Source organism: Pollicipes pollicipes, unplaced genomic scaffold, assembly GCF_011947565.3.
Source record: "Pollicipes pollicipes isolate AB1234 unplaced genomic scaffold, Ppol_2.1 Scaffold_7261;HRSCAF=8764_pilon_pilon_pilon, whole genome shotgun sequence".
Classification (NCBI taxonomy): Eukaryota; Metazoa; Arthropoda; class Thecostraca; order Pollicipedomorpha; family Pollicipedidae; genus Pollicipes; species Pollicipes pollicipes.
In genome coordinates, this window is record NW_023597054.1 from 53,794,951 (window position 1) to 53,807,029 (window position 12,079).

Below are 12,079 nucleotides of genomic sequence, written 5' to 3' on the forward strand. Positions count from 1 at the left end.
AGATTGAAGTACTACAGGTGAGTGCTGGGGTGGCAGTTCTCTACAGCTGGCTTGGTAGCACCTAAACGTCATACAAACTTTCCATGACGCCACTACCATGCGCTCGGGCGGGGTGGTGGGGCCAAATTGACCCCCCCCGAAGTTTTCCAGAATGGTTTTCAAACGGCGCGGCGTAGCCGCGCCAAATTTTGCATAGCCAGTTGAATAGCGGATCGTTTGGTATTAGAAATTTAGATGTTCCGAGTAAGGTGGCTGACCTAGGGCAGGTCAAAGTCAAGGTTTGGTTTCAGCGAAGTCAATTTCTAGGGAATCTTTCAATCTGATGCAACATCGGAGTGCTAGACGAAGCCATACATCTCTGAGATGCTTTCTTAGGTACACATCTTGAATGAACAAATTACGTTGACCTAAGGTCATGTAAGAAGGTTAGACCAGTGTCAAAACCAGCCTGTTTCATTGCTCTATGACTTGCTGTATGGGATAGCTTTTGGTGCCCATTTCGAGTTTACTGATAGGGGGAACCGCATTATACACCTTCCGTAGACTTCTTAAAGGTTACAATAGGTCATTGACCTAAAAGAACCCAGGTCAACATTTTGTTGCAGGAACATGCTGCCTAGCATAATCTTTGTCGCTTATGGAAATGCAAAACTCAGAACAGTCTTGTATGATTTTGGTCACCATGACCTTCAAAAGGTCAAACAATGTCACTGACCTTAAATGAGCATGTGACCTTTTGCTTAGAAATAATCATCTACATTCTGGGGGCACTTAAGATTCCAACCTGGAACTTGACCATGTTTAACCTCATTTAACCCGAAGGTCATGACCTAGGAACCTCAAACGTTGACCTAATTTAGTTTACTTACAGGTCAACACAACCTGTATATTTTGTATATCTAGATTTCTTAGCTCTCGAGATCTAATGAACAGGGAAATATAAAGATGTCCAACTGTAAAACATTTCTTTAAAAGGAGTCTTCCCCATTTGTATGGGAGCTTGAACTGAAATAACCATCTTAAAGATGATTCGGTGCAGCTCACAGCTTTGTAGACCTAAACCCTTGTAGTTTTTAAGTCACACGCCTGCGAAGATGTGCAGACTTTTTAGGGAGACTACTTCAAATCACCCAGGCATCCATGACACCATAATATCGTCTTTCAAACGCATTCATTCCATTGTCCATGCAACGATCAACGGCAAGAAAGATATAAGTGTCGAATCATTCATGCGTGGTGCTCGTGAGCACGATTTCCAGGTATCACGGCCATCAATTGTCTCTTAATCAATGTTGTGCAAAGCACGATGACACTGTCGACCAACGACGTATTGAGGAAAATATAACCAAGTAAAGTAATTGTGTTGTCTGCAGCGGTCTTTTCCACCTAAAACTATTTTGGTAGTTATAGGCGAGCCTATTCCATCATATCTAATGCTTGCTTTAATATATTCAAACGTCGAACATTCCTATTAATAATAGGGCAAGTGTGCGCACACACTTGTCCCTGAAATCTGATGAAATCTGCCCATGAAAACCTGAAATTTTGCCCAGATATCTATTGAGGTTAATTAAGGTTATTAACGTGGCGCTGTGCACATCTGGACACGGTTAGCTCGCTACTGAATTCGCCATTAGTACCGTACTCAGAAATGGGTGGTTAGTTGATTAACTGATGGGATTATTCTGAATCCATCAGCTGAAACAGCACTGCGTCAGCTTGCTTTCCGTGCCCGAAAACCTTTAGAAATGTCGGAAGCGCAAAGCCAGAGGAAGCCTGAGACAGGTCAAGCCGCATCAGAAGTAAAAAAGAAAAAATCACCCATCCTACCTGTTACCACATGCAACCACCCGGGCACCCAACAGCCTTGACGGAAGAAACGAAGGAGCGGGACAGTTTTCACGAGCGAGTCACGGAGCGACGGTGCAGGGGTGCGGCCTGTCGGCTCTTTTGACGTCAGCCGGCTGTCGCGCCATCCCGGCGCCGGCTGTCGCGCCATCCTGGCGAGAACGGGTCGGTCCTCGGCTGGTGGGCTGTCCTAACGTCACAGCCAGCTGTCGCGTCATGCGCTCAGCTGGCGAGAACGGGTCAGTCCTCGGCTGGTGGGCTGTCCTAACGTCACAGCCAGCTGTCGCGTCATGCGCTCAGCTGGCGAGAACGGGTCGGTCCTCGGCTGGTGGGCTGTCCTAACGTCACAGCCAGCTGTCGCGTCATGCGCTCAGCTGACAAGAACGGGTCAGTCCTCGGCTGGTGGGCTGTCCTAACGTCACAGCCAGCTGTCGCGTCATGCGCTCAGCTGGCGAGAACGGGTCAGTCCTCGGCTGGTGGGCTGTCCTAACGTCACAGTCAGCTGTCGCGTCATGCGCTCAGCTGGCGAGGAAGGGTCAGTCCTCGGCTGGTGGGCTGTCCTAACGTCACAGCCAGCTGTCGCGTCATGCGCTCAGCTGGCGAGTAAGGGTCAGTTCTCGGCTGGTGGGCTCTCCGGACGTCACAGCCGGCTGTCACGCCATCCCGCTCAGCTGGCGAGGACGGGCCAGTCCTTGGACGAGCCGCCGCTCTCCCAGCTCGCGGCGGGTGAGCTGGACGGGCCAGTCTTCGGCCATCCGCGACGCCCGTCCCCAGATCATCTGCCGAACAATCTCCTCCTCTGACGCGACCCGCGGATCAGGTGATCGCGGCGTCGGACGGCGGTCGCTGCCGGGCGGGAATGGCTCATCGGCGCCAGAGGCGGCCGGGTCCTGCGGAGCGACGCGGTCGCCGGCAGCAGACGGCGGTGTGGGTGACAGGCGGCCCTTGGCGGTCAGCCGGAGATGGATCGACGACCGGCTGACCGCCGCCAACGATTGATGTGCGCGAAGCAATAGGACAGACGCGGCGCAGCTGGCAATCGGGGTGAGCGTAATCGAGCAGGACCGCGTGTCTCGGGCACGCGGGGAAGCTGGCTTGCCGTGCTGACGGGCAACGTGCGATATTGGACCGGCGACAGGCGAGAGACGAATTACGTGAAAACTGTCCGAGGCCTGCAGTCGGGACGGTAAAATCCTCCTGAACAAGCTTCGGTGCGTGGTTAAACTGATTTGAGCAAGTGAGCATCATTCTCCCCATTTAAGACATTGGAGGCTGATCTGTCTCTTCGATGTGCTGCTTCGAAAGGCAACTACTAAATCGCCAGTACCTACGCAACCACCTCTCAACTTATTATGAAATGAAATTTGTCTGCAGATTGACTCTGAGAAATGTGACCGTGCTATCAATTAGGAAGATATACACCACGTGTTTAGCTCAAAAGCCTTAATTAAGCCATATACATTATGTGATGGCTGAGCTACAATTTGCCGGCGGGGGTCGTAATACCGCATGCGATTTATAGGACAGACTTACCTAGGGCTCCAGCTAAGCTCATATACTAATTAAGCTATGAATTTAATCTTGCAGCTAATGCCTTACAGCTGGGTTAGCAAACAACCAACCAATAAGGCCTTAACACGAAATACATTAGCCGCACCCGGCGACCCGGATACGTAAATACGACAGAAGCAGTGTGGTCCGAAGAGCGTTTCGCTGCTGACGGGCGTGGCGTGTTTGGCGCGCCACGCTGGCCGGGGGGATGGGGGGGGGGGGGGGGGCGCCGCAGCGGCGCCGCCAGTTCCGCCATGCTGGAGAAGGCTGAATCCCTCTCGACAGTCCAGAGCGGCCGGTGACGGCTTGCGCCAAACACTCGACGCGGCAGGCTTCACACTGCGCCGAGCCCGGCACTACCTCATGGCGGACGCGGGGCGCCAGCGGTGGACGTGGACAGGGCGCAAGCCTGATCCACCTCACCGGCCACGCGCGTGCAATCCGCGCTCCGACTCGAGCTTGCGATGCGGTGGTGTGAGCCGTGCGGTGTGTGAGCCACGCGCGCATCGGGAATGGGGCCCGCTGGAGGTCGAGAACCCCTTTGCGGCCCTCTGATGATGCATGTTTACTGGAGATTGCATGTCTCTGAAGAATGTGCGGGCTCATTTCACAATATGAATAGAGGAAAGGGAAAACATGGCATTGTGGAGACGGCAGAGGGTATCAACCAGGTACCAGGTGTCGGAAAAGCATCACTGTCATAGTTTATCTATGCCGTGTATATTTGATGAATATCAGTTGCATTTTGCCAGCATCTCATTTTGTTTCATCAGCTGGAAAATGCTAAAAAAAAAATACCAAGGAAAACAGAAAACAGCAGCCTAGATCTGTCTACAGTATGCTGAATAAGGAAATTGGGCATACGAGATCAGCGTTGTATCACTGAGCCTGACGTCATTAATCTACCGCCATAACTGCAGTTACAGTCACGTACTTGCTTCCCACGTTCCACATTTAAGCTCAACATTATACGCAATCGGTTCGGCAAAAAAATATCCTGGCAAAACAAATATCACATGAAGAAGACATCCCACAACTTTCTGCGCATTTCACTATATAATTTTTGGGGGCAGACCGGATCCCCTGAGGGCCAAGAGGTGTGCAGTCGCACGCATGCCCCCGCCGACGTCTAACGAGGCCGCCGCTGCTCCGCAGGCAAGACGGACGGCACGGTGGCCGGCTACCACTACTTCCAGTGTGAGCCTAAGCACGGCGTGTTCTCGCGGCTGACGCGGCTGACTCGCGAGTCGCTGGGTACGCCGGAGCGAGACGCCGACTCGGCCGAGCGCGCGCTGAGCGGCTCGCGGCGCACGTCCCGCAGCTCCCCAGCCAAGCAGCTGCCGGCGGCGGCAGCAAGTCGCAGCAGCCCGGCGAGAGGTGAGGCTTCGGGGGTCACGGCAGGGAGGAGAGGCTCCGGGAGTCACGGCAGGGAGGAGAGGCTCCGGCGGTCACGGCAGGGGAGGTGAGGCTCTGGCGGTCACGGCAGGGAGGAGAGGCTCCGGCGGTCACAGCAGGGGAGGGGAGGCTCCGGCGGTCGCAGAAGGGGAGGAGAGACTCCGGCGGTCACAGCAGGGGAGGGGAGACTCCGGCGGGTCGCAGAAGGGGAGGGGAGACTCCGGCGGTCACAGCAGGGGAGGGGAGGCTCTGGCGGTCACAGCAGGGGACGGGAGCCTCTGGCGGTCGCAGAAGGGGAGGAGAGGCTCCGGTAGTGACCCCGCGGGGGAGGCGATAAATGAGGTTCCTGGCAATGAGGCGGCGGAAGGTCCGGCTCCAGCCGTAATCCAGCAGGAGAGAAGTGAGAGGCAATGCTCCGGCGGTAACTGACGGAAGCGTGAGACCCAGCTGAATGAGGGCCGCCGCCGGACTGTTCCAAACGCAGCTGTAAGTGACGATGCATTTACGGCTCAGCCGCGATAGTCGAGCTAAGCCAGAGTCATTGGTTACATAACGCTCCAGAGACGTACCATATGTTGAGTTGGAAGAGGGCAACCATAGCTACCAGCAATATCTACTGTAGTTTTGCAGGCGTACATTACAGCGTCACCTTTGTGAAAGCTCGTTTGTTGGGAAGTTAACCGTAGGTCACATACTTTGCTAGCACTTTTCCGTGCAGTCTGGTCGCCGCTTTCTTATGCTTTTCGTCTAAGCTGTGTAACGATCTTCTGTGCGCAGCCCTGCCTCCTCACCATCCGCAAACCATTAACCAATTTCCCGTAAACCCCCAGCTTTTCGGCTGTGGACACATGACGACCATCCAGAATCCAATCTTCTGGACACTATCCAATCCAACCAGGATAACAGGAGAGGACTTCCTCCTCGTTACACAGTAGCCAGCTCTCGGCTTGCCAGCGGAAATGATGACGTTGCCTGATGGCGAGTAATCCAGCCCAGATGGCCGCGGTGGTCGGGACGTGGCACGGGACTCAGCAGAAGTTCTCCAACGCCTGGCAACCGCCGTGGGCGGACGGGAAGGTGATCTAACTTAAACTGGGGAAGAATCGGTGATGGGTGCGGCGTCAAAGGTGGCTTTGAGAGACTTCACATTTCACTTTTTCTTTTGAGATGACGTGGTGGATGACCACCGCGTAGTAATGACGCCTGTACAGGTCTCCCAGCTCTGTTGTCGCAGAGCAGCAGAGACCGTCAGCGGCTGCTTAGCGTGTTTAGTAACCGGCGATTGCCATTGCTCTTATTGCCATGGCGTCCTTGCCCGGTGCCGATGCTGTGCTGTCGGCCCGCTGTGTTTGGTCCTGTGCCTATTTAGGCCCGAGGTCTTTTGAAGGGAATTTTGAGAAAAAGAAAACCTCGACGATAGAAGTGATTCTAAATGTGGGTTCACCTACCCTAGCTCTAATTTTTTTTAGGAGTTAGGCCACTTAGCTCCTTCATTTAGATGAGGAACCACAAAAATGCAAGACACCAGATGGCAGCACATGACAGCGCTAGGCCGAAACTAGAACATTTCTGAGTGAAGAAAAATATTGTGTCAGTGAGGAGGAAATTGTGCAAGGCACTTCTCTAACTAAGAATATCGAAAATAATATAATAATATAATTTAGATAGTTAGATACTTATTCGAACAGAATAAAAGGGCCTGATAAACCGGCTCACACGCTGGCAGTTGTCTCCTCCCCATTATGTGCTGTTTTTCTATCCCTTTGTTCTGATTGGATCGCCGCGGGCCACAGTCTCTGTACCACGGTATAATGCCTCTGCCGTTGCTTTGTCCGCCGCTCGTCCGCCGCCGTTGTCCCCGTCCGATCCTGCCCGATCCCGGTGTCCTCCGCTCGTCCGCCGCCCTTGTCCTCGTCCCACCCTGTCCGACCCCGGTGTCCGACGCTCGTTCCGCTTCCCTTGTCCCCGTCCCATCCTGTCCGACACCGGTGTCCGAAGTCGCCCGCCACTGTGGTCCCCGTCCCATCCTGTCCGACCCCGGTGTCCGGCGCTCGCCCGCCGCCGTGGTCCCCGTCCCATCCTGTCGGGCCCCGATAGCCGGCGCTCGCCCGCCGCCGTGGTCCCCGTCCCATCCTGTTGGGCCCCGGTGTCCGGCGCTCGCCCGCCGCCGTGGTCCCCGTCCATCCTGTCGGGCCCCGGTGGCCGGCCCCCGGCCGTCGGTACTGTGCGGGTGTTGTGGCCGCGCTCGCCTTGCGGCGTGCGCGGAAGCCCAGAATGGGAAATCGATCGCCTGTCGTTGATCAGGCAAAATCCTCCGGTAAGCCGGCAGATGGGTGGGGGAGGCGCTGGCGCTGCCCCGATCCGACGACCTCCCCCCCCCCCCCCCCCCTCCTCTCCGGCTGGCTGGTCTGTTCGCGACGAATGAATGGGATCAGGACGCTGGAGAATGCTGAGCACCGGGTAAAGCTGTGGCTTAAATGAATCCTGTCAAATCCGGCATGATCTGGCTTGAGTCAGCACGCTGCGGATGCCTCACAAGCTTCGTAGATCGTTCAGAAGCGAGATATTATCTCGGCTGGCTCGACCTCCAGATCGCGTAAAATACATGATCGTTTGAGTTCGCTCTGCGCAACTTCTGGACAACAAATAGATGTCTATTTCTTGATTGGATTTGTTATATAATCTTCCTTCCAGCAGACAGGCACAGAATTGCCACTGTCCGTCGAATTCCAGGGCTGTCAAAAATGGAGAAATCGCGAGAATGCAGAGGAAGAATAACATTGCTCATGACATTCAGCGGCCTTCCAATTCCAAGTGTTGTTGAGCGTTGAGAATGATCGGTTAAAATTATTTTACAAACTAAAGAGCTCAGCACATTTGCAGCAACATAAACATGTTTAGACACAGTTTACGGCACAATGATTCGGAAAAGTTTCTGATAGAACGTAGATTGCCGCATAGAGCTTTGGATGAAGTGAAACTAAAATACATCCTTCGCTCTACTCACTCCACTAACACCACCCACACAGCAGATTTGTCCTTCAGCCGTGAAGGCATGGGGAATCCTGAACAGGCACTCAAAGTGGGTTATTGTGAAGTGATATATCACTGCTTTTTGTAACTGCTCCTCTAAACGGATTGTGTCAAATACTCGCCAATTACACCATGACAAGATGACTTTAATGTCATTAGTCCGTACGGAGAGAGGTATTTGGGGCATCTATCATAGTTAGCTCCGACAATGACAGCACCCACGCCCTTGGTGAGACTATTGCCGTGAGTTATCGCAGCGGACATACCGATGCCGCGTAATATGCAACGCAATGGGCCATAACCTCTTGCTCATTAATCCTATGTGTGACAAGTAATTTTAGAAGTCAAAACAAAGCAAAAGCGTAATTTACGGGAGTGTCACGCTTCGGCCCTGAGCTCTCTGCCGATCAAAAGGCCGTGGTGCACTCACGACCTACTTCATATTTGACTAAAGATTAGAAAGCGTGAACGAAATGCTTTTAATTTGGCAACATCATTTTGAGTAGGAGCCACGAGCCATACGCCAAGAATTATCGGCAGCATTCATCTTCGTGTTCAAACTGCATAATTAAGCGATCCCCGTTTGGGATCACTTCCTAAATAACGTCAATATGAATATTCTGCCTCTGCTGTTAGCCGATTCCTGTTCGGCTGCAACGTAGGTGTTTCAGGTCAAGTTTTCTGATAAACAGGCATTGGGTAACACTTCAGAAGAAACGATAATGCTGTGTTTCTCCTCTCTCTCTCTCTCTCTCTCTCTCCGTCTCTCTCTCTCCTCTCTCCTCTCTCGTCCTCTCTCCTATCTCTCCTCTCTCTCTTCTTCTTCTAGTCTTCCTCTCTTCCTCTCCTCTCTCTCTCTCAGTTCTTTCTTCTTCTATTCTCTCTCGCTCTCTTCTCTATCTCTCCTCTCTCTCTCCTCATCATCCTCCTCCTCCTCTCTCCTCTCTCTCTCTCCCCCCTCTCTCTCTCTCTCTGTGCTTTTATCTCCCTCTGCCTTTTCCGTCCAGGCCCCGTATCTCTCGTGCATACGCCTGAAATCCTACCGCTGCGCTGTGTACATGTGAGTGTTCACCTAACGCCCCGCAGTGTATCTGTGAGTGTACACCTAACGCCCAACCGACCCGCTGTGTATCTGTGAGTGTACACCTAAGGCTCCGCCGACCCGCTGTGTATCTGTGAGTGTACACCTAACGCCCCACCGACCCGCTGTGTATCTGTGAGTGCACACCTAAGGCTCCGCCGACCCGCTGTGTATCTGTGAGTGTACACCTAACGCCCCACCGACCCGCTGTGTATCTGCGATTTGCGCACCTAACGCCCCCACTGACCCGCTGCGTACATGAGAGTGCACACCTAAAGCTCCACCGACTCGCTGTGTATGAGTGCACACCTAACACCCAACCGACCCGCTTTGTATATGAGAGTGCACACCTAACGCCCCCATCGACCCGCTGTGTATCTGTGAGTGCACACCTAACGCCCAACCGACCCGCTGTGTATCTGTGAGTGTACACCTAACGCCCAACCGACCCGCTGTGTATCTGTGAGTGCACATCTAACGCCTCCGCCGACCCGTTGTGTATCTGAGTGCACACCTAACGCCCAACCGACTCGCTGTGTATCTGTGAGTGTACACCTGACGCCCAACCGACCCGTTGTGTATCTGTGAGTGTTCACCTAAGGCTCCACCGACCCGCTGTGTATCTGTGTGTACATGGGAGTGCACAACAAGTGCACGCCCCCATCGACCCGCTTTGTATCTGTGAGGGTACACCTAACGCCCACCGACCCACTGTGTATCTGTGAGTGTACACCTAACGCTCACCGAGCCGCTGTGTATCTGTGAGTGTACACCTAAGGCTCACCGAGCCGCTGTGTATCTGCGAGTGTACACCTAACGCCCACCGACCCGCTTTGTATCTGTGAGGGCACACCTAATGCTCCGCCGACCCGCTGTGTATCTGTGGGTGCACACCTAACGCCCCACCGACCCGCTGTGTATCTGTGAGTGCACGCCTGACCAGTGTGGGCCGCTCGTCAGTGGTCGGCGCTGCCGGCGGCCGCGGCTCGCCGGTGCAGGGGGAGCGACCGGCCGCCGCGTTGCGTGTCGGCGACCGGGTGGCGGTGGCGAGCAGCGCTGGCCGCCGGCTCGGCACGCTCCGCTTCCTGGGTCCCACCGGCTTCGCCGACGGCCAGTGGGCCGGCGTCCAGCTGGATGAGGCCCGCGGCAGGAACGACGGCAGCGTGGCCGGCACCAGGTGAGCCGACGCCGCGTGGGTGCCCGCGCACCGGAGCAGGCCGCCGGGCGCGTCTGCAGCTGACGGGCGCCGCCAGTAATGACGCAAGGCCATTGTCGCTAGGTGTCGTTGCAGGTGTTTGTATGTGTTGCTCACAATGCGTCGCCATTTCCCAATGCTCAAAAAACCGCGATGGGAGTGGCATGGAGTCTTCACAAATAAGTGTGCTGTCAGCGCTTCAAACGTATCTGCCACCGCCGTGACGAACGCAATTTCCCAAGCAACGCAAATACTTTGGTTGAAAACTGAAAGGTGGTGTTTGTAGCACTGTGAAGAATGTTTCCCTCTTTTTAAATATTTTTTTTGGAGAACGTGTTTCTATGTCGTGTTGCCATGCCGGTGAGTTTAATCTATTTCGCTCGCGCTGATTTATTACATAGAGCGACCTCAAAGTGTCATTAACATCAAACTCAAAGGCACGTCATTCCATTCAGATAGTCATTTTTACAAAGTCACGGGCCATCCCAACTGATATCGGTGCGGGATGGGGCGCCTCAATCGGCCATTACATGGCGGCGGTCTTCACCCCAAGTCCGGCCGCCTCCGGCGCTGCCGCAATGCGCGCCCGGCGCCTGACATCCCCGCAGCCAGGTGACGGCGCGGCAGCCATCATCTGGTGGGAATTTCAGCTCGCGCGCACTGAATGGCGCGGTACTTCATGATTCGGTATTGAGCCGCTACTGACGCGACGACTCCGCAAAGCGTCACGCCAGAACTGTCGGCCAATGACTGGCTTTGTCGCCAGTATCAATGGGCACTGCACAACTGAAGTTCGCCCACCGGCGGATGTAGCTGTTCGTCAGCTGTGATGCTTCTTTGGACCGGTTTGGCACCCTCCAGCAACTCCGGCGGAACGTGTAAATCCAATACTGTTCAATACGAGACGCTTCAGCGTCGCGGAGCTGGCAAGGAAATCGGCCATGGTGCAAACTGACAAATCTTATGAGGCCCACTTTGCCCTGACGCGAAACTGAATGTAGCTGGCGCCCATGGTCGGTGCAGTTGTGTTTATAAATACAAGATGAATTCAGCCTGAGTTATATTGAGGCGTGGTATAGCATGAATGGGACACTCCTCCATCGTGGACAGAATGTGGCCTGGAAGACTTCCGTCTTTGGCTTCCAGACCGTTCTGTGAGAGAAATCATGCGGTTTTAAGGCTTTCCCTTGCAAATGTTCTTACATTTGAAACCAGCCACGGTAGGGAGAGAAACCAACGTACGAGACAGTTTTGAAGGGACGATGGACGCGCCGTTCACCACACCACGGTTAAGCTCTTCAAAAAAGGCAACACGACGTACTCTTATATGGAGCGCTGACGGCTGCAAAGGTCATATTAGCGTTCAGGGACTGGCTTCACCGGAATTTGGACCCGAGCCCGTACGTGGAAGATGTAGATGCCAACCACTCGGTAATTACGCCTCCCCTCCCCCTCCCCCCCTGCGGTTTATCTCACCGACAACGGCACACCGTACTATGTTGACTCGCCGGCTGGGTGATCTTTAACAGCCAGAGGCGTCAGCATCCGTCCAGCAGCCACCTGCCCGCTGAGCATGACAGGATGGACAGACGCATCTAACCTGACCGCCGGTCCGGCAGGTACTTCGAGTGCCCGCCCAGCCACGGCCTAATGGCGCCGGTGCATAAGGTGACCCGTCTGGCGCCGCGGCCCGGCGACCCGGGTCGGCGCGGCTCCCACCCGGGCTTCGTGCGTCACGACCCGGCCCCGACGAGGACGGATTCTTCTAGCTGAGCGGCGGCGGCGACGGCGGCGGCGGCGGCGGCGGCGGCGGCCGACCGACGGCCGGCTGACGGTCCCGACGGCGACCGACCGACCGACCTGACCGGTGACCGACCGGCGACCGACCGAGAGCCTGCCGGTCGGTCACCGGTCAGCTCTGGAAACAGCCGGCCGGTCACCGGTCAGCTCTGGAGACAGCCAGCTGGTCACCGGTT

The 12,079-nt window shown here is 54.9% G+C and overlaps 1 protein-coding gene across 1 annotated transcript; it reads left to right on the forward strand.

Moving 5' to 3' along the window:
- Positions 1-3,911: 3,911 nt before the first annotated feature.
- On the forward strand, positions 3,912-11,876 carry LOC119111620 (CAP-Gly domain-containing linker protein 2-like). Its single transcript, XM_037235428.1, has 4 exons — positions 3,912-3,927; positions 4,555-4,751; positions 9,907-10,085; positions 11,723-11,876. The coding sequence occupies exons 1-4, from the start codon at positions 3,912-3,914 to the stop codon at positions 11,874-11,876; spliced, it is 546 nt and encodes a 181-aa protein (XP_037091323.1).
- Positions 11,877-12,079: the final 203 nt, after the last annotated feature.